General features: G+C 39.3%; 1 protein-coding gene across 2 annotated transcripts in view; it reads right to left on the minus strand.

Moving 5' to 3' along the window:
* PLPPR4 (phospholipid phosphatase related 4) overlaps positions 1–12,869 on the minus strand; it is a 41,439-nt gene extending 28,570 nt beyond the window's left edge. Inside the window, exon 1 of one of the 2 annotated variants that reach the window (XM_028102046.2) lies at positions 12,648–12,869. In XM_028102046.2, coding sequence (XP_027957847.1) covers positions 12,648–12,869 — 222 coding nt within the window. The remainder of the gene's footprint in view (positions 1–12,647) is intronic. The other variant, XM_028102047.2, reaches the window with a different exon arrangement.
* Between the last annotated feature and the right edge of the window lie 11,082 nt (positions 12,870–23,951).

The raw sequence follows: 23,951 nt of genomic DNA on the forward strand, positions 1-23,951 counted from the left end.
TAATTATATCTTGGATGTTTTCTGCTCCTATCTTCACTTTTGTTTTCCCTCGTAAATAACTTCTAGTATAAAATACCAGGGATTAGGCACCTTTAAAGCTCCAGATGCTTTCCTGTTCTCGTTGTTTCCTCTGCATTGTTTTCTCTAACTGCACAGAGATGGACCGAGGAATGCCTCTGTCATAGAGATTGTCATATGGGATGGCAGTTCCTTCACTTTTCTCTTTTACCCAGTGATATGACCCCTGAGAACAGAGAAATGGTCTTACTCACTTCTCTATCCCCAGGGCCTAGTATAGCAAAGGACATACTCAGTAGCTTCAGTGTTGAATAAATACATACATGGATGGATAGCTCTAACAGAGATGTTAAGTGTTTTACACAATTCTTGCCATGTGGTTAATATGATAAAAGAAAAATACCCACGTTAAAAGATCCTTGCCTACTTCTCTCACAGAACATGCTCCCACTGTAAATTTCTAGAATTCGAATAACAATTTTTTTTTAAGCATTGAAGAACACAAGAAACTCAAACTAAGTCCCTCAAATAGCAATGGTAGTTAATAGGGATGAGCAACCAGACTTAATATATATGTTAGGTTTAATGCGAAAACTCTGTTCTATGTCTTTATATCCAAATATAAATTACATCTTCATAGCTCTAAAAACATTAATTAGAATCATTCAATGATCAAACAGTAAAAGTTTAAAATAATAATACATGTCCTTTATTATCTGAATATTGATCCAGCATTAGGCTTGGGGTAGTAAGCTTTGTAACCACCAGTTTTAACCTCAGGTTTTGAAGATTTGCTCCTCTTACATAATTAGACAATGAGGTATGTGCATTGTCTTGGAAAGCATTTTGTTCTTTAAACCAAATTAGACACTAAGACCTGAGGCTGGGGACCTATACCTCAGTTGTTAAAAGTAATTGCTTTTAAGTCTTTCTAGAGTTGTAATTTCTTTTCCCTTAGAACACATACCCGACTTTTAAAAATATGGATACAAGCAACAATTTAATGCTACTAATATTTTCCAAGTGCCATTTAAAGTAGTTTACATTTCTGAACTCATACAATCTTTGCAAAACCTCTTACTATTATTAGGTACTATTATTATCCCCACAGATGAGAGAACTGAGGCATAGATATATGACAGGATTTGTGCAAGATTATACAGCTGGTTAGCTAGATTATAAACTCTAAGAAGCCCAATGCCTGAGTTCATGTACGTGATCATTGTACTTACTGCCTTTTGCTAAAACTTCCACCTCTGACCTTTGCCTTCACAAAGACATTGAGAAATAGAAAAAGTAAACTAATATAAAGTACATTTTATCTTTATATACCATGGATGCCTCCCTACAATTTCTGCTGTGATTGGTATTATGCATGTATTTTTGATATCTTCTAAAAAATTAAAATATTAATATACTTAGATTAAATGGATTGTACTATTAGTTGGATTATTTTCACCATTACTCGGATTATTTTATTCATGTAGAGAAACCATATATATTTTCACCTGAATGGTCTTACAAAGGAAATACATAGTACCTTTGGGGTCCAATACATATTTCCTAATATGAAACAACATAGGAGTAAAAGAAAAATAAATAAATATTGTCAGGCAATGTGAGGGAAATGAAATGTAACTAAAAATTACTAAAATTTTGAGATATGGAATAACAAAACCAAAATTATGATTTTGAGATCTAAAGTGACATATAATTTTATGTTATAAACACAGAAATTACTGAATTAGAGACATCAATTTTTGAAAAATTTTTGAGTTGTTCACTAAATTCAGGTACCAAATTTATCATTAAACTATTCTTTGTAAGCACTATAAAAGTTTATATTTTTTATTATGTAATAATTAACTGATTAAAATCTTAACATTTATTGAGTGTATACTTTGTGGCTGATATATTTTATTTGACCTATCAATTATCCAACAAGGGGATTTTTAATCTATTTTTTAGATAAGAACTAACAATGTCTCAAGAGCCACTCTCTCCTTCAAGCTTGTCTCCCACGTACTTAGATGCATACTTAAATGCATATTATGAGCCCACCTTCAAGATTAAAGATTTTCCAAGGCTGCTAAGGATTTTATTTACCCGAATGTATCTGTGAAAGACATCAATGAATATGAAAGGAATACTGAACGTGGAATATTAACGTGGGACAGGACATTAATAACTTTTACTTTCCAACATCCTAAGGCTGTGATTAAATTAAGTATAATTGTATCATGTGTTTCATTTTGACATGCATCAAAAAGTCAGATGAATAAATATACACACCAAATACAATGTAACGTGGCATACAAGTACATCTAGCAAAGAGGCACATTTTATTAGTCAAGTTTTAAATGAATAAATCTAATTACTGCTGGATTGCTTGACCAACACAAAAACCTGGGAAAGTAAATAGTTTGAACCAAAAGTCAAAAGAGTAAATGAGATCGTGTGTGTGTGTGTGCGTGTGTGTGTGTGTGTGCGCACGTGCCCTTTGGCAGACTTATTAGAGTTTTACCTGGTGCCATGCACATATCTTTGGAAGGTGGCCCAGTAGGATGGATGTCTCTGAGCTGGAGGGACCATTAAGCAGTGTTGTGGCTGATGACATTTTTAAGCAACCTCTCTACCCATTTCAAGAAGTAGCCATCCATCAGAGATTTGGTTAGCCTCTGCACATATGCCAAGATTTGAGCAGCCTCTGATTTTGGCAACCCAATCATCTGGTCTGTGTAGCTAAGCAGCCCTATTTTGCTGTTGAAGAAGGGGAGGTCCCTGCCTCACTGCCCAAGCTCAGTGTCTGCCCCTTTGTTATGCTTAACTGCCTCTGTCTAGATTCGAAGTTGTTGTCCTCATTATGGTTTTTAATATGGCCTGGAAAATGAAGAAACAATACAGGAGAGGATGTGAGACTGAAGCACAGCTCACTAAGGTATTTGTGCTTCTTGCGGTCATCTCCTATTACCCATCTCTCCTCTCCTCTGTTGTGTTGACCTCTGCAATCTTAAAATGCAAGATTGGTGATGGAGGAAGGGACAGCCTGTCGAGTCAGGTGGGCTGGGAGCTTTGGAATGAACAGTCTGTCAAATTATTTTATAGCCCCAGAGAGCAGGCATCTTCTGGGAGGTGCTGCACTTGGCCCTTCTTGGACATGTTGGAACACTTATCTGGGTGATGAAGTCTTAGCGATTTCTTCCCTTGTTTCTGAACTGGACTAGAAGGACCACTAGCCTTTGGAATCAGGCAGAGAAGACTGAGGCCAAAGCTACAACTAAAGCTGAGGCTCAGTACAGTCTCTATCTCCCCATCTCCATTAACTGACAGATTTCTTGACCAATGTGACTTTAATGCAACACAAATTTATGAGAGCCTATTATCTTCTCCCTGTTATTTCTATCGCTCTAGAGGTTGGAGTTTAAAAAAAATGAAAAAAAATTAATTATCTTAATTACCTCCTGGTCTAATTATCTAAAAGTCACTAGAACCAATATTGTCCATGGAATACCTATATATGCATGAGACTTAAATATCAAAGAATCTAGCATCATTGAATAAATTTCTTCATGTGTGTATAACATTGAACTGGAAGTAGAAACCCAGAGTAGAAAAGTTTCAAAAGTTCATTTCTTTCTAGTATACAGTTTGTAACAGATTATTGCCTATCTTTTTATGTTTTCCCATGGAGAAGACTCATGATCTAAACCCAAATCTTTACAGTTGGAAGCTGTGTTTTAATCACTCAGATCTCAGTTGCTACAATACAAGCATCTCCACATCATCACACAGGAGGCAAAAAATTTGTTAATTCTTTGGGGTGTATCCAACTGTCTCAAAAAAAAAAAAAACTCCAATGAATTTCACTCTAATAGCTTAAGTGAGGTCACTTATTCCCAAAGATAAGATTACCCTTTGATTCATCTTTTCTTGTAGAACATAATTTTTTTTAAATTTCATAGATGGCTGAAATGAAACAAGAGAAGATATGTAATTTGCACTGGATAGCTGCTACTGAGTTCATATAAGGTACCACAGAATTCTAAAAAGATAAGAATGGCAGGGTCTCACAGAGTATAGGCCTACCAACATCCTTGGAGTGAAGACTTGCAGTAGAGCGTTACACTAATACATAGAAGATGTTCAGTAAATGCGGTTTCCATTTTGTGAGTGTGTTGTGTGTGTGTGTGTGTGTGTGTGTGTGTGTGGTGTGTGCTTCTATCAATAAAAAATTAGCATAGACTAAAGTCCAATAAGCTTTAGTCTATATGTATTTATATATTGAAACGGATTACTTTATCACTATATGCACATTATAAAACATACCAAAATGTGTGATACAAAAAAAAGAAAATCAGGAAAACAAACTCCTTTCTGGGGAATCTAGTAAAGTCTGAAGCCACATAAAAAGTTAACTTTAGACAAGATGAGGGGTGAGTGGGTGGGTGTTGGCAAATGGGAAAGAGAAAACTCATTTACTAAGCACTCAGTTTCCATTAGAAATTGCTAGCCACATTATATAATTTGTACACAATCAAAGAGTCACAAAAACAAGTGTGCCCACAGTTTTTGCACCTTTTTACAAATGTGGAAATTGAGACTTGGAGAAAGTGAGTTACCCAGAGTTTGCTTGAATGTGTGCCTTATGTAACTAAAAGTATTATCTATGAAAATTAAAACAATTAGATCTTTGTTTAAATGACACCGATTTGAAGTCTCAAATCTCAAAAACTCCATAGGTATGCCTTAGATCATAAAATGAGTATAAGAACTGAGGACTCATATAGACCTTGGAGATTGATTTAATCTTCCATCGTTCAATAATTCATGAGACAGAGCAACATATTTGATGGGACGTTCATCAGCACTTACTTTATAAATAAAAATGTCTCCATTAGCTGAAAAAAAGAAAGTTAAGGACAAATTTATGTTCCTATTAGTGCTGTTTTATTCCATCCATTCAGTGAAAATTTATTGAAACTCTACTATGGACTAGGAAGAACGCCAGTAATGGTTCCATATCATTTCCACTAATTTAACTAAAAGGCACATAATAAGCAATCAATAAATATTTATTCAATGAATAAAGGAACTGTCATGAAGGTACAAACAGATTATACCTGGGTACTTCATTTTAGCACCCCTTTTTTGGAGACTACTTAATATAAGATTGGTCTCTTTTGGGCTCTGTCCACATGGGCCTGGTTTCTGAATCATGATTAAGACTTTATAAAATAGCAGTTTTACCACTAAGGCAATTACATAGCCCAGGTTTTTGGTGAGGACATTAAATTGTAAACAGCACATTCACACATAGTTTCATGGTTCCCACTCCCAAACAACAGTCTGCTAAACAATCTGATACCTCATTTACCTTTTCCTCTAAATACGTTGATTTTAATTACCTATATTTCTTCCTCTCTTTAATTTATACCTCAATGGTCTAAGGCCAGTTCTAGAAAAATATACAGAAGCCATCTTGTTAGAGCAAATAAGGAAGCAATTATCCTCCTTTATGTTGAGTTAACATAAATGTTCTGTGATTTGAAAACAACCAAAGAATAATGGAACTACAGGGCAACCGATTCAGTGTCTAATTACTGAAAAACACCTCCACATTAATTGTGTCAAAATTAACATTTCTGTCCTTGGCTTCCATATTCCAAAATCCACTTGACCATGAGGAAATTATTGGAATTACATTTCTCAGCTAATTAGTTCTAGAGGAAACCATAGAAGCTAAGATGCTCATAAATAGACAGACATTTCACAGTCTAAATACAAACTTCTTTCTTTTTTTTCTTGTGCCCAACATAGGAGTATAGTACTACTTGGGTTTTAGGCATATTCTTGGACCTCCTTGAGTCTTCGTTACTTCATTTGTAGAACAGAGTTAGTATCTACTGCTCAGTTGTATTTAAAGGATCAAAAAAGACAATGTATGTGAAAAATTACATTGCATTATAATAGAAATTCAGTTATTTTGTTACTGATGATGTAAATTATATTCTTATTCCTTCAATGTTTCCTTTCTTTTCCTGTCTGTCAGAGACCTCATGTCAAAGGAAGCAGTTGTGAAATTATAGGTGGGCAATTAGGCAATGAGAAAGAAAAATATCACTTCCAAATTTACAATCTTTAGCAACCATGCTTTTCAAAGAGCCTAACAATTTGGAAAAGCAAAAGATCCATTCACAATTGCTTTAACATGTCGACTAACGCAATGAGATGTCATGAAATGTGCACCCTAGGTCTTGAGATGTAACTTTCAAACAACTAGCACAATTTGCTCACATGTACAATTAGAATGACCTGTATTTTTAGTGTTATAATCCAGGGGGAAATTTTCTAATATGAGGAATTCTAGAAATAGTAATAATTAGGACTGAGCACTAGAACAGGAGGCGGGAGACTCAGGTTCTATTCCCGAGCTGATATTAACCAGAGTGTGTCTTTAGGTAGCTCAGTTAACCTTTTCAAGGCCCAATTTCTTCCTCTGTGATAGAGGAACCAAACCAGACATTCTTGGAGTGCATGATTTTATTAGACTTAATTCTGTGATACAACATTTCCTCACTTTTTTTAAAAACAGAGTTTGCCTGAAAAATAGCCTGGGCTGTATACACACGCTGGTAGGAAATCTTCTGGGCGTGATATCTGTAATACATTCCTGACAGAAACACTGACAATTGTGCCTTCGATGCTTTGTATTTAGCAAGCGAGCTTAGACAAGCCAAATGCCTAAAGGAATCTCCATGGTTTGTTCACAGACTGGAACCCCATTCCCTCACATGCATTTCATGCCTACCTTCTATTTTCTCATGCATCTTCTCCTAATCCCCCCATGGCCTGGCCTCTCTCTGTTTCTGTTGTCTCTTTGTGATTCTTTCTTCCACAGACCTGCATACTCTCCTTTTCTAAGCTTTATTTCAGTTCCAACTCCTCCTCACTCCATCTCTAGCTGCTCTTTTGGTCTCCACAGGAGACTCACGGGTGCCCTGTGCCTTCCCAAAGGAAGAGCCTTTTTAGGCGGACAGATACCGTGTCATCTACACCTTCGAGTCACGATTAAATCTCTTCCTGTGAGTAGGAGATGGCACTAACGGAGCCAAGTTCAGTAGACGAATAAAAGAGAAAAACTTTATTCCACAACTCAGAAGGAGCCCTGACCAGACATCTTTCAAGGACCTGCCTTCAGACACCATGAAGCTAGCCTGAGCATGGTAGAGGTGGGTATCCCCGTCACACTGCTTGGTTACATTTAGTAGAGCATGAGTGATGGGGAGCAGTGTGATGGCAATGCGAGAGTGAGATGCACCAGCACTCGGATCCTGGCTGCTTCACTTCATTGCCGTGTGTCCGCACAAACATTTAGCTCTCTGAGCTCCAGTTTGCTGATTTAAAATATCCAAAAGGATAGTAATCTTTTCTTGGTACTACCTCATCACAATATTAATACTAGTTCTAGGGTAGTTCTCAGGATTAAAGATAATGTATGAATAGGGTCTGTCACATAAAGGAGAACTGAAATTGTTCCTTCTCTATTTATTATTATTGTTGTTATTGTTAATCTCCTCTGAGTTTGGTAGAAGCCAAATGTTTTGGGGTTGTGGTTTTTTTTTTTTTCTGTTAGAGAAAAGTAGACCACAGAACATTATGAGTGACTTGGCCATGGACACACAGTTGGATGGTGATGGTGCATAGAACAGCACAGAATTCCCTAGTTGCAGGTTCTGCACATTTACCAATACTTGGTATTTGTGGAAATGTCCTCATTTAGTCTCTCTAAAATTTAGGAACCTATTCTTTATTTCCTTCTGGTTTTTCATCAGAGGACTTTGTGCACTGTGACTCTAAAAGAGGAGGAAAATTTGTCAGCTCATCTCTGTTGGCAGGTTTGCGGGACTACTTTGAGCAGACTATTTCACCATGCCATCCAGAAAAGGGAAAAGCCTTCAGGTACTATTTTGGTATGTGCAATGCAGAAATGTGATTTTGTACTTCTTACTGATGCCAAAGTTTATGTAGAAGGAAATAAGCTAGCTATATTTCCCAGTGAGAAGATCAAGTGAGTTATATAATTTTCACACAGATCATGAGCTAGAACAGAAATTGTGTGAATTAAGGTTTGCCACAATTAAGAATCTGTGGACACTTTCCAGTGGGAAGAAAACAAAATTCAGATTAACGTTTTATCAGGACACCAGAATGTCTGGGCGTGGCATTCAGACTGACCTAACCAGGGTATCTGTGCTCAAATAAAGGCTTTTGGAAATTCTCCAGGTAGGACAGCAACCGAGAAACAAGGGCTTTTATTCTCGAACATACTGTCTGGTTACCAACCCTACAGTAATTAACCTGCCTTAAGAAAATCCTGAAACATAGCCATTGTTAAGTACAACATTCAAACTGGTGAAAACTTTGTATAATTTCAAGTTCGTTGTGTTTAAAATATTCTGAATCTGGAATGCTTCAGATACTGTTATTTGATGCTTAATGGAGAGAGATGATAGTCTCACTCGACCTGGGTTTGTGCCTGCCTATGTGTACAGGTGTGTGTGTGTGTGTAGAAAAACAAGAATTTCAAACGATCTGTCTCTGTGATCCTATAAAAATATCCTGGCATATTGGTCAAACACAGCTCTTCGGCCTCCCTAAAAAGAACATCAGATTAGTAATAAAAGTGTAAGTCACAAAACAGAACATTTAAATGAAAAAAAGCTCTTTCCCATTTATTTATTAAGAATATATACCTTTTTGGCTTAAAAGGTATTTGTCATTTGTTTATATTATCTACTGAATTGATGTGAACTCATATCTTTGAATAGGATGACTGATGAGAACAAAATGGTGAGTCTAAGCACAACCATTATGATGACTTGTATAAAAGAAATGCATTCGGCACCCAGACAATCAGCCTTATCACACGTAATGTTGGATGATTAAGCTTGAAGGACCTTTTACTAATTCTAGGTGTGCTGCCAGCTGCAATCGCCACCAAGTGACACAACCATCAGTCGGAGAGTGCTTTGGAACTTTTAAAGGCAAACGAAACCTTTTCTTCAATGGAACATTCCTTTTTAACCTGCTTTTCTGTTCAACCTGATAAGGCCTTGGATATGCTTGTTTGAGAGTTTCTTTCAAGTTGAACAATGCAAAACCAAATTAACAAACTTGTTCATAAAGCGAGGTACCCCGCTGGAAATCATCATGTGCTTTTCAAATCACCATGTAATATTAATATATTTAGTTACTGTCAAGCATAACCCCTTCGTCAGCAGACAGCTGGCAGCATAAACCAAAGATGTAAGAGAAATGAATTCTATCCATTAATTTAGTGTTTGCTTAACATTGAGTTTGGTGGTGAATTGGGACAAGAATACTTGATTTTAGGGGCTGAACCACTTAACCCAGTGCCCACAAGGATGTAATCTCCACCCTCTGACATTGGGCACCTGGACTGCCAGGGTCTCCACTCTTTCTCTATACCTGGTCATGGGGACTTGTTGAGGGGACCCTAGCAGCTAACTAGTGAATGAGTATGGGGAGTGGACACTGTCCACCAACCTTTGTGTCTTGAGGGTCCCTGTGGAGGAGGAGCTTAGCTGAGGAAGAAAACTATGGAAAAAACTGTCATCTTTGTCGATGTGCCTTTATTTGAAACTATATATTCCTATGTTTACCAGTGGGAGACCACAGGCAGTAACTTTGCCCCTGTGAATATTCTTTCAGTGTGTGGGGAGAGACAGTTGGTGCAGTGGTTAGGAGCACATGCTCTGAATCAATACCCAGCTCTACCTCTGACCTGGCTTTGTAAACCCCAGGCAAGTTGTTCAATTTCCATGAGTTTCTGTTTCTTCTTCTCTGAAACATAGATGATAATGGCGTTTTTCTTAATGAGAACCTTTGAAAACTGGATGAGATGGTGCAGGTAAAGCATTTAGCTTTATTCCTAGTATCTATTAAGTGCTTCATAAATGGTTGTCATTATTACTGTACAAACTGTAAATAGCACTCCGTTGGTTACTCTCTCTTTTCCTGTCCATTAAAATAGGTCCATTTCAGGAATGCTCTGGAACCCGAACCACCTCTAGAAATTGGGGAGGAGGGGGGGCTTAAGTTATTGTCTGAGGTAACAGAGAAAGGCTTGAGATACATGCTTTGGGCTGGTCTGTGATGGAAGATTCGCTCATGTTTCACTTTTCCATTTTAATTACTAAGGTCTTAGGAAACTATGTGTAAAACAAAGTGTCATTTTTCTAAAGCATTTTACTGACATGTTAATTCCTGCTATTTATTCATCCTCCAAAGGAGATACAAAACTCATTCTCACTGGTTTCAAAATGAGTCATTCCAAAGAAGCTTGGTAGTGCATCCTTTCAACCCCTTACATAATTGGTGTACTAATGTCTTCTCCAATTTTCTAGAGGTTCTTTAGTGGTTCATCATGCATTGAAGTTTCAGGGACATAATTTGTAATCCACTTTTTGTGGCTCTCACTTTGAAATCTGTTACCCCCAGGATATAATGTCATTAATGCTCATTCAAACTCCATGCATAGTCTTCAAGTAATTATTCTATAGCTTGCCCTGCTAAGGAATTTGTAGAGGGTTATTTGAATGGGTCAAAGGGAATGCAATGATTTGGGGCTGTTTCCACTCATGGAAAAGAAGAGACATTTGTGAGATGTTTGGTCCTAGAGACACATTTCAAATGCATTTATGAGGCATTTTTGCTTATAAAATTTTAGATTAAGTGATATGTATGTACCGCTGTGAAAGGTACTTCCAAAGTGCACACATAGACTCTTTAAAGGCATATCCTTAATTCTCTGGTTTGCATCCTCTTTCATAAAAGTGTTTTCCTTGAAGCCATACAGCTGCAATCCATATGTGGTCAGCTTCTAGCTGACCTCAGGTGTGCTCCATCCTGGAGGTGGAACCCAGAAATGAATGGATTTCTCCTAGAACACATAAGGGGTCCGGACATGGATGAAAGTGCTTTAGTATAAAACCACAGTGGCTTAGCAACGCGACAAGTGACCTGACATGATTTAGCTTAAAGTCAGGTATCCCATTTTCTTTCTATTTATTTTCCCTTTTCATCATGGAATCTTCTGCTGTCCACATTTTTTCTGGAGAAACTATTATAATCTTTCAACAAAATTATCTAAACCATGACCTCAAAATCCCTTGTGAAAGAGAAAGGGCAAAAATAAATGAATCAATTAATTACTTTAAATAAACAGGATACCTCTTTTTTTTTCCTTTTCCTTCTTTTCCTATGGGTCATGGATGAAGGAGTCACCCATCATTTTTCTGAGACTTATGCAAGTCACATACATCCTTCTTAAAACTGAAACCATTTTTAGAATTTGGGACACCTAAGAGAAATTTGCAAATATACTGTCCTCTACAAGAACCGTCTGACAATGTCCCTTCCCCCAAGTTTCAAGGCAATGGCTATCCCTCAATATAGATAAGCCTCACCCTCATCAAATACAGACTCTACTATCTGTACTTGGAAGTGCTAAACCTCCATATTTGGCTGAAAAGACAGCCAGTGAAAGATATTTATAATTCAGCAACACTCTAATATTCTCTATTGCAATCCAGGTTTTAATTACAGAACGTAATTTTATGACCAAAACCATTTAATTTCTCTAACCCTATCCATTGTATCTCTTTTCTACCTCTGACTTAATAAACCTCTTGCCCAAAAAAATGTCTTCCTAATGCAATGGACTACGGTGCATGGAATCACTGTACCTGTCAATCTTTATGACCCTCCCATAAATTGTTCCTTTCTTAAATACTGCATTTTGGTAAGTTAGAGGTTCATTATGATTGCATCTGCGTGTTAATTGCTTATCCTTAATGCTGCTCAGCACAAAATAAATGTACATGCAGAAATCATGCAAAAGCAGATTGTGTCACATATTTTTAAAATGTTATACATACATATATACATCCGTATACACATACATATATGTACCCAGGTATGTATAATTTTTGTTAGCCATGGAAAAGGGCCAATAGATTGATGCCTAGAGATGCAGATCCAATTTTAGAAGCAGATGTGAGCACCATAGTAATTATAATAGGGGAACGTTTGTGTGTGTGTGTGTGTGTGTGTGTGTGTGTGTGTGAATAAAGCAGTCAGTAATTCTAGTGCTCTATAAACATCCCCAGACCTCATACGTCCTGAGCATGGCTGTATGCAGTTGAATTCTTACCAAAAGCTCACAGAGTTCTAGATACGTACTCGCGGACTGAAAACACAAATCCCGAAATATTGGCATCATGGCCCCCGTGGGCCACGCACGCTGTGCACACCGGCAGAACAGGAGGGCCAGGGAACTAGCCCCACACTCACTCACACAGGTATCTCTTCCCTGCAGGCCACCCAGCAGCGACACCACCAGTGATAATCACCCCTGGCTGGCAGACACTCACAGGCACACTCGGGGGAGCTCCGGAGAAACCTAGGGGAAGGGGGAGGGTCGGGCATTTAGGGCAGCGGCGCGCGCCCCGGCACAGTCTCCGCGCCTCCAGCACCGTCCAAGACCCGAATTCGCTCCGGAGCTGCTCGCAAGATCTGCATTATGCCAAGGAGCTGGACCAACTCACCTCCACGAAATAAAAGCAGGGCAGGAGGGTCACGCTGTCCTTGATCACTTTGCCCTTTGGCCTCTCCTTCGCCGACATCCCGGCCGCCTGCCCTAGTCCGCGTCCTCCCCCGGGCGAGGTGTACACCGCGCAGCCGAGGCGAGCTGCCTTCTCCAGCCGCAAGCGCCCGGCGCCGCTGATGTCACATTCCCCGCGGGCGCCGCTGGAGCCAGCGCGTTGCATGCAGCGCCCCCGCCTCTCCCCGCCCCTCTTTGCAGCAACCTGGCGGCTCCCTAAACGGGCAGGTCCCCTTCCTCCCCCTCCTCTGGCCCCCGCTCCGGGTTTTGCTCCACCGAGAGACGTCCAGCTCCCTCCTACAAGCTGTTGCTGCAATGGCTTCCCCTCCCTGCCACCCTCCCTCCGCTCTCCACCGCCCTTGCCCGGCTCCGCGCTGTCAGAGCTTGACGTCAAGAATCGGAAAAGGGGGGACGCACCCCTGGATATTGCAGCAGGGAGGCTGAGGAGCTAAGACACCCACGCCCCCCTGGAAAGTCTCCTGGGCCGCTCCAGGCGCTTACTTAAGGATTGCTGGAGAGCAGAAGCCCAGCTCCTGCGCACTGACCCACCGCATGCACACCGATCTCTACCTGCATGAAATTGAAACTTGGATCCCATTCTGAAAAGTAGGCCGTGGTGGGAACTTATTGAGAGCTGGCGGCTCTCCAGGAATGAAGGCCCCTAGGAGACTCCCTGGGTCCCTACAACACCTTCCTGCTGATAAACACCATCACCTGCCTGGGAATGGTGAGGGTTCCCTGCATCAAGGGAGGCAGATGTGTGGTGGGCTTTCTTACTGAGCCCAAAAGCCAGGGCATGTTCTAACCGCATCATCACACCTCCAGAACAAAGCCAACATCACAGTCTTAACTGTAATAGGAGGCACCTCTTCAGACATTTAATCTAGGATAAGTCCTTCACCTTGTTGACTGTGAGCTTGGCTGGTCTCAACTTTTTGATTATTCTGACAACCGAGAAGGGTCAAGTGATACAAAGGAGAAAAACACCCAGCAAATATAAAACACAGTACATACTGTATTATACTAATAAAGATAACCCACTTCCATGATCACGTGCCCCAATCTCTTCAAGGTCTCCATTTCAAGCATCTGACTCCAATTCCAATTCCCTCATGACCTCATCTAAACAATGACCTCTCAAATGACCCTGCCTCCAAATACCATCACATTGGGGGTTAGGGGTTCAGCCTAAGAATTTTGAGGGGACACAGAAATTCAGTCCACAGCACACTTCAGTAGATCTTTGGCAGCAGCGAGACAATCTGATCCACCGATGTCCACATTTCACAGGCAGTATAACCTTATGCCCTCTTTTTCTTGGGTTCCAGAGCCCAGCTGTACAAACCTTCATTTCCACCTCCCTATGCACCACTCCTAAGCAAGCAAAATCCCAGCCCCAATTAAACCAGATTCTCTGCCCTTGCCAGAGCAACTGAAGGTGTGTAGAGAAAAACACACAACCATGTGGCATTGTCTCACATTCGACTGATGACCATTTCAAACGGGCCCCACTACCCCACAATCCTAGTATTTTTCCAAAGTCTGCTCACTTTCTCACTCTCTGGGGACCAACTCACACTTTTTTTTTCTTCTTCAAATCTTGTCATTCTTAGCTAATGACATCAACTCATTTCACCCAGAGAGTGGAAGTAATCAGAAGAGAACTATGTTACCTTCCAAAGCCGACTACTTGCCCCCATCCCTCACCCTCCACATCTACCACTGTCTCTTTCCTGGACTGGCACAACAGCCTCCTGACTGTTCTACCAGCTTCTACTCATGCTAGCCCTATAACCTACAAACCTTTTCTTATGCAGGAGGAGCCAGAATGATCTTCTGAAAAGTAAATCCAGTTGTGTCACTCCTCTGTCCAAACCCTCCAAGGCTCTCCATCACACTCAGGAGAAAATCCAACCTCCCCATATCTTCCTTAAAGCCCTACCCCAGGGCTCTGCCTGATTTATTGCTCTATGCCTTAATGATCTGGAAATCCCAGCCTAGCTTTGTACAGCCTCAGGGACTTTGCACTGATTGTTTCTTTCTCCGGGAATGCGCTTCTGGCAACATTGTATGGCTTAACCTCTTCCTTAACTCATACCTTTGCCCAAATTTAAACTCTTCAGGACCACTCACTCCACCTAAATAGCATTAATCACCTCAGGCCTCCATTACTCTTTATCCTTACACATTATTTTGTTCTTCTTCATAGAATTTGTCACTATCTGATAGTTTATCCAGTATTTATTGGTCAATTTTTCATTGACTTTTATTGACTTTATGTCCCATTAGAATATAAGCTCTAAAAGGTCAGTAAGTCTTACCTAGTAACTGAAATTGTGCCTGGCATATAGGCGTTCAGTAAATATTTGTCAAAGAAATGAATGAATCAATTAAATTAAATGATGGAGGTAGGTGGAGATATGGGTAGAAAGAAATAAGCAATGCATATAAAACCATGTAACGTAGTTTCTTCCACATACTAAATGTTCAATAATTATTAGTCGATTCTGTTTATCAATCATCATGCTATTAATCGGCAATTATACTTCTCATTACTACCAAAGTTCTTTTGTGGGTGTTTCCTTTTTTCAACTCTCTTAGTAGCTTAACAGAATTTGTGATTCTGTTGCGGTAGCAGTAAAAAATAAGATTTCTGAATTTATCATCCAAGAAACTCAGTTTTTCTATATGAAGGGGAGGTGAAACAGAAGGCTAAAACTGTAGCTCCCTAATGTCATTAGGCAAGAGCTGAAAACCTGCGATAAAATGTCAGAGATGCATACTGACCACACCTCAATAATTCAAGAAATTATTGAAACGTTAGAAAGGTACTTTCCTTTTCTCTCTAGGTGGCCTGACCAGCGTGACCTGACCACATGGTCTGGGATCAGGAAATGCTTCAAATTCAAAGCCAATTCCTATTGTAAATCCTTTATCCCTCCCTTTACCAGAGTCTCTTTTCTTCTCTTCCACCTCTTTTAAAATATTTTCTTTCCCTTCTAAAGTCATTTCACAAAACAATCCAGCTACATTATGCAATCCCCCAAATACTAAACACAATAATAATTTTACATTGGGGTAACAGTGTGATGTATTTTACCTACTTTAACTTTTGATGTTCAAAACAATTCAATGAACAGGGCAAATTATTTCCCTCTTCTATAGAATAATCTTGTAGATGGGATTCAGAGGTGGAAAACATTAAGAAGAAATGAAAGATTGAACCAGAAGAGAATGAAATTTGGAGTCAGAGACCAGAGCTCAAGCCCAGGATTTATATTTGAAATCTGCTTTCAAGCAAGTTACTCCACATTTCAGTCTCTTTCTTTTTTTTTTTTTTTTAAGATTTTATTTATTTATTTGAGAGAGAGAGAGCACGATTAAGGTGGTGGACGAGCAGAGGGAGAGGGAGAAGCAGACTTCCTGCTAAGCAGGGAGCCTCAAGTGGGCTGGATTCCAGGACCCTGGTATCATGACCTGAGCCAAAGCAGACACTTAACCGATTGAGCCACCCAGGTGCCCCAACATTTCAGTTTCTTAATACATAAAATGAGAGATGTATTGGTGCCATATGACAGCCCTACTTGGGAGCTCGAATGTGACAATATATGTGAAAGCACTTGGGACATTATCAGATTGGTCCATCCATTCATCTATCCATCCTTTCAACCTACAAATATTGATTGACCCCCCTAATATGTGGGAGGCACTTTTCTTACTGGATACCCATTGGATAAAATAAGAGATATGGTTCCTGCCCTCACAGAAATCAGAGTCTAATGCAGGTGGAAGGGGAGAGACGCAGGACAATAAATTAATCATAACAATAGAAAGCACTTACACGAAACCCACTACAGATGAGTCACTTTTAGAAATGCTTTGCACCAGTTAAGTTCATTTAAATCTTACAACATCTTTAAGAACTGCATAGCACTGTGTCACATTTTTCGGTTACAGGACCTGGGACTCAGAAAGGTTAATTATTGTACGCAAGGGCAACAACTGCAATTAGCTGAGATTTTGAACCCAGTAGATTACTCCAAGCTCTGTGATTTTTTTTTTTTTTTTTGCAAGCTCCATGTCCAGTGTGGAGCCCAACACAGGGTTTGAACTCATGACCCTGAGATCAAGACCAGAGCTGAGATCAAGAGTTGGATACCCAACCAACTGAACCATCCAGGCGCCCCTCCAAGCTCTATGATCTTAGGGGTTACTACACACACTGCCTCTCATAACAAACATATAATTACCTCTTGTGATGTATGCTACTAAGGAAACAATTAGAATGCAGTTGTAATTACTATGGAGAAACTTCTCAAGTGTGGTGGCCAAGGAAGGCTTCAGGAAGAGTTGACCTCTGAGCCACTTCCAGCACTGAGGCTACTAGAGGACATTCCTGAACTAAAAATGCTCCACCCCACACTCACCATGTATGTCCGTGTTTGCGCCAAGGGCAGAACTTATATGTTGAATGTTGCTTCAGGTTTGCTGGTTGCAGCTTCTCATAATAATAGCGGCATTAAAAACAATTTAATGTGCCTCACAGAACTTGAATATTTTTCAGTGGAAATCCTGTTCCAGTGCATTCAAATGAAAAATGGCACCTACTGAAAGCACAGCACTCTGACATTTCCCAAGACAGAGTACTTCATAGCACAAATAACCTGGAAAAAATATGACTGAAAATGCATTTGACATGATCATTAAAACTGTCAGACTCCTGAGATAAGAAAGAAGTCGTTTTCCTATGTGTTGGTTTTGGGTGCTCACAGCCAAATACAAACTCTTCCAAATACAAACAGTTTTCTGGTAACCATGTATCCTTGGGATATTTGTCTGGCATTTATCTTTAAGGTTGAAAAAAGGTGTATTTAATTTAGTAATGTATTTCTCAGACATCAGCCCACTTCAAAGCAGTTTGGGGAGGCAATGTAAGATTTTATTTCATTTTCCTAAAAGAGAGAGGTTTAAAAGGACTGAATGTGTGAAGGAGAAAAAGTAGTAAAATGAGGAAAGTCCTGGCAGATGGGAAAGTGATGTTCTAATTCTGGCCTCATCATGGACTGAGGAGAACATTTTACCTCAGGGACTCAGTTTCTTCACCTAAAAATGGAGTTAGAATGGTAAAATGAACATCTGTTGTTTTTGTTGGTCCAAGATCCATTGTTCCTTTTTGTGACAGTGTCTTGAATTCTCATGATGAACTGTCTACTCTTGCCTTCAAAGCTATAGTGAAGGTGTTCAGTCCTCTCTAGGCCAACTGGGGCAGTAGGGATGGGGACCCAAGTAAAAACGAATGCAATCAATTCCTCAGGAATTTGAATTTTGAAGGGAGTGATACGGAGATGGAAAACTCTTGGTATTGATCCATGGCAGGTGCAGAGAGAACAGCAATTAATGTTGGTCTTTCAATTCTCAGAACTGACCTGTTCCTTTCCTTTTAGAAGTCTGGTTTTCTTTTTTCTTTTGTTCCTTTGCAAATTCCCATATCCTTTCAAATAAATTCTTGTCTCTGTCTCTCTGTGTCTCTGTCTCTCTCTCCTTCTTCCCCTCTCCCTTTCTCCCATAAAGTTAGCCAGAGTCTACTTCTGTGGCTGCAACCAAAAATCCCTAATGAATACAAAGACACTTATTCACTAAAGGATTAACTTAAGACCTTTTAAAAAAAATCTGACACCTAACAGTATTCTCTGTCAGGAGAGACTTTTTAATTGAGTTTTACATTTTCCTACTATCAGTGACTTTTGCCCACTATGGTCCCCTGTGATTTCCCATGAGGGCACAGTAAAAGGTGGCTTACACAGTTCTAGTGAGCCCCATTCCACAGGAACATGCCTTTGCTCTGAGAGTAGTGGCTATCCTAAGAAATCCCATACAGTGACAGAAGGAACCAAACAAAAAGTTGCATTGCTGAGCTTTGCTGTGGGTGTACATTGATATGTATTGTGTTGAGAATGGGTTACAGTTGCCCCACAAAATATTTACCTGTTCAGGGGTGTGGCAGGGTCTGTGCGGGAACTTCAGTGCTGGTTGCTTCTGTTTGCAAGCATTCTGCTTTGGGTAGAGCATCATATGACAGCAAGCCCAAAGGGCTGCGAGCCAAAGGAACAGAGGAGGAGCATCAGAAACAGCTGCTCCACCCCAGTTCACTGAACAGAGCCAGGAAGGAGCCCCACCACCTGGAAACCCACTGGACATAGCCCCCAGACAATCAGCCGCAGAGCATGTTACTGCCCAAGTGGCACTGGGCACAACCCCAGGTCTGTTGGGGTTGGTGACAGAGTGGAGAGACCCAGCAGCTTCCTTGTGGGTACAGATAAAAGCAGTGACTACGGGGCACCTGGGTGGCTCCGTCGGTTAAGCGTCTGACTTCTGCTCAGGTCATGATCTCAGGGTCCCGGGATCGAGCTCTCTGCTCAGTGGGAGACTGCTTCTCCCTCTGTCCCTGCCCCTGCTCATGCTTGCGTGCTTGCTCTCTCTCTCTCTCTCTGAAATAAATAAAATCTTTAAAAAATAAAAATAAAATAAAAGCAGTGACTAATACCTCTCTGTCTTGTATCTGTTAATTTTGCCCATGGTGACCAATGTCTCTTTTATGGGGGTGCGAATGCCCTAAAAACACAGGCACATTTTGGAAATAAGAGCAAAATTTTTGTTTTGAGACATTTGATATAAAAATTTTAACTGGATTTGAAAACATGCAGTTATCACAAGAAATTTAAACATGACTTTGGTCAACAAAAGCATAGCTGTTGGATTCTTTCAGTGTCATTTCAAGGGTTGTTCTATTTTCAATGATTGTAAAGCAATGATTTTAGATTTTTATTAGCTACTATACAAAGAGTTTTTTCAATGGTAGTTATCACAAAGTTAGAGAGATCAAAATTTTTAATTGTATATAGCCATTCCCTGTACAAAATCATATTTATGACAGTAGGCTCGAGTTTCTCATTTGATTTGTCTTCATGCTTACATACTGTAAAAATATAATTAATTTTTCCCACCAAGTTTTATATAGCTGCCTTTAATTTTCTTTTACTTTACCCTAGTGTGCTGTATGAATACACTATTTTATGTGTCAAAAGGTTGAGAAATACATGAATATAAATTGATGCTTCCTTTTCCTTCAGTGTCACACTGGGCAAATTGTTCTTTACTATCTTACCAGTGGGTAACAAGCAACAACTAATTAAAGTGTAAGATGGACCCAACCACTCAGTCTAAAAATCTCGCTCACTATCCTCTTGGATTTATACGTGCCTCTCATCCCTTATATTTAGTCTCCAAATCCTTTTGAATTTCCAGTGAAATTTTGTTCTTTCGTATTTGTGTCTCCTCTATTTCCACTGGCATCAATTAATACCTGGTTTCCTACAAAAGTTTGCTGTGTCCTCCAAGCTCTTTTTGCCATACAGCACACCTCTAAATAAGGGTTCCACTGGACACCCCTTGTCTCTGTTAAACAGCCTCACTTTCCTCTCTGCAGACTGTGTCCTCTCCTGTGATGCGCTTGTTTGAGCCATACTTGGATCATGCTCATTCTGCATCTGAGTCCACTCATATGTTCTTCCCCTATTCCGGAACACACGCACACCTCACATTTCTGAGTTTTATTGATGCTACTCCATGCTTCCAGTGACCTCCGTCTGAACAGCAGAACTTATTTTGCACTGCACGATGTAACACTTGATTATGACCTTGATTATTTTGTTTTATTTAATATATTCGAACCTTGTATTTCCACCTGTAGGAGTGGATTGGGAGAATGACACAGGTCATTTTTCTTCTATCCATCCCTTCTGTTACATTTCTGCTCTCACCATTTTGTTCCAGTCTTCATTATCGCTATGATGTTATAATAGCCTCTGGGTCAATTTCCCTGGCTTCATTACTTCATTTTATGACCAGTTCTTTAATTTTGCAGCAAGATAATTTCCCCAAAACACAATTTTGATCATGTTACTTATTTGCTAAAAAATACTCCATGGTTCTCCAGTCTCTTACCTGGCATTTAAGGTTCCCTGGTCTGGCCTCCACCAGTCTTTCTGTCTCATCTCCCATTGTCCCCTGTATAGACCCTACACACAACCCTTAGCATCGTATTCCATACATTTCAAGAGTTCAGTGAATACCTATTGAATAACTAAATTCCATAATTTCTATTCTCCCCTACACTGGTTGGTATAACCCTGGAATAATAAAGATTCTGAGTGAATACTTTGATTAATTTAGTGTTTCATGATTTATGATCCTACTGGGATTAGCACTCTCTTTCTTCTTTCTCTTCTCTCTCTCAACACTTCGAGTACACTGGCAATTTTCACAAGGAGTGTGAAAGGCATCTGACACACAAATAAGAACCTATTTTAATTAGTCCAGAGCGACTCTAGTTCTCTTGATCCTTTGATTACCCATTGATTGCATAGAGTTTTTATAATAATTAGTCAAACATGAGAATTTTGAGCCTCTCTCTGGAGCTGCAGAAAACTGTGCTCCATTAAAGCAGCTCTGCATCTTCATCTCTTCTCTTCCTAGTGTGTGGCTAACCATGCACTCTCTTAAATACTGCATCTCAAATTCTCTTAAAGTCTACTGAAGACTCACTTCCGCTGTGAAGTTTTCCAGCCTTATCTCCAGTCTCTAACAGCTCCAAATGTTTTCTAGAATCCAAATGTTGAGCTGTTCTCTTTTTCCTCTGAACACCTGTGCATTTTTTAGGTGCCTCTTGTATATCTTTTCACCTATCCTGGTCTCCTTGGCTGCTGAACTCCTCTGTGGACTGGGAATTATATTTTATTTGTCATACTAAACTAAAATTTCTCCATGTTCCCTCTTGATTTGAATGTCATGATAATAACCATTATGATTTTTTTTACTGATATGTAATTGACGCTTAACATTCAATTAGTTCTGGGTATACAACCTAATGATTCGATATTTGTATATATTGCAAAACAGTCACCATAATAAGTTTAATTAACAACCATCCCTATACATAGTTAAAATTTCTTTTTCTTGTGATAAGTACTTTTAAGATCTACTCTCTTAGCAACTTTCAAATGTGCAATATTTCAAGTATCCCATACAGTATTATTAACTATAGTCACCATGCTTATGTTTTATAATAAATTAGAAAAAAATTAGCACAAGAGTCCAAAAGATTTTAGAAGGAATTATTAAGAGACATGGAAAGAAATGTAAGATGCTATAAATCAGTAGTTCTTAACCTTTGCTGCCACTCACACTGCTTTTGTTCTTTCAGTATGTTCTGGAAACAGTTGTGAAAAGAGCTAAAACAAGATAGTTCTTAAAATTAAGATATTACATAACTTTAAAATAAAACAAATAGGATTACAATTTAATTTCACAGTAATATATAAACTACATGAAAATTATACACTTAAAATAATTTTTACCCCTTCAGTTATACCTTTGATAAAGATTTGTTCATTGGTATTTGAAAAATAGGTATATTAATGCTGGACCTTATTTTGATGTACAAAATTAATACAAAGTTGATTTCACGCAGTTATGGAGTCACACATGACAGATCTTTGGAAATGTGGAGATGGTGCCCATTTAAATGCTAGAATTCTTTGGTTCACCCTTTACATTGAATTATATGTCACTGATTCATAATTTAGTAAACTATTATTTCATCAATTGTTTATCTTTTGTAGGTTCCAGGCATTGGAAACATCTAGTGTTTTGGTTTGCATCCATCCTTTCTTCTGAGGTAGGACCTCTTCTCCACATACAAGCCAATATGTGGTCCCAAGGCATGGGGACATTTACTATCTCAGTACTCAGCATATTGGTCATAGAGTGAGCACATGACTGAAGTGAGACCTATCATATATAATATCCTACCTTCTGGCAATAGATTTGTCCAGAGATGGTCATAAAACCAACAGGAACCTATCAAAGTACCCTCACAGGGGCTTCCTAATTAGAGGTGGAGGGAAGTGTGCCCTTCCCTCTCTTTAGGTAGCAAGGCTTGCCAATTTAAGTCCCAAGCTGCCCATGGTCCTATTTCCTCTGCCAAATGAGCAAAGTCTTATAGTAGTAGAAGAGAATAAAGCTTATGTTAAGGGAGAAGAATATATAAAAGAGAGCTTTGAGTTCTTGAATTCAATTACCACAAAGCCAGCAGCAACACAAGCTTCTCTGGGATTCAGCTACATGATTCAGTAATCACCTCTTTCCAAGCCACTTTTGCCCAAGTTACTTTTCTTTGAGTTCCTGTCACTTATAAACCAAAAACTACTTTGTAATACACACTCTATAAGATTGATACTAATGATATTGTAAGAGTTTTTCTCTGGGAATAAAGTATGAGGTGTTAATGGGCAGTATCTAATTGATTTTAAGCCAGAGTCCTACCATGCCATCATCCTGAAATGTATCCCAATAGACTATAAATTAAACCTCAACGCAAGTTGTCTACCACTGCATTTTTTTGCTGTCACCCACAATCTGCAAGAAGGGGTGATGACAAAAGTGTTGATGAACCTCTTCTAAGCACTGGTTCTGGAGTTTCACTACTTGCAGGCATACACATCTTGTCCATGCACGGACCTTACTGGGGTTAACTGAGGTTAACAGATTTTGGTTGGTGAACTGTGCAGATTGTGTGATGGGCCAGCCCATGTGAGATGATGCCAGAATAAAGATAAGTGGTGCACTGGCAATTTAAAATAATCAAGATATGTAGTGTTGTTCTAATTTGCGTTTTAGATAATTTAGCTCCTATTCAATTTAGAAAATCTAGCTCTTCCAGAAAGAGCTGCTTACATCCCAAGAAAATGACCTCACACCTGAATAAGAGCTTCTTTTAGACAGGGCTAAATTTTCTTTTTATAAAGACAAACTGCACATTCATTCTATAGGCAAAGAAAGAAGTCACCTTGGAGCAGATCTCTACTTTGAGAAGGGTTGACATAGGCAAATGTAAATTGAATAGAACCCACTGTCCTTAGAGAAGGGTATCAAACAACTTCTGTTGCCAGGGCACTACTTTTCTATTTTCTCTGGTATGTTGATAGATGAATCAGCTTTATAAAAAGCTAAGGTCTTGGTGGAAGAAAAAGAACTGGACTCTGACCCCAATTTAAAAATGAAGGGCAAAAAAATAAATAAATTAAAAAAATAAGGGCAACTCTCAAGGTGATCTGTGGTGTCTCTAAACAAGAGGTCTTCAGGTAGGAGGAGTCATAAAGATTCCTAAGAGGAATCCATGAGAAGGGAA

The sequence above is a fragment of the Eumetopias jubatus genome, unplaced genomic scaffold (genome assembly GCF_037043125.1).
Source record: "Eumetopias jubatus isolate StellerSeaLion01/CBP00866 unplaced genomic scaffold, mEumJub1_p1.0 scaffold_4, whole genome shotgun sequence".
Classification (NCBI taxonomy): domain Eukaryota; kingdom Metazoa; phylum Chordata; class Mammalia; order Carnivora; family Otariidae; genus Eumetopias; species Eumetopias jubatus.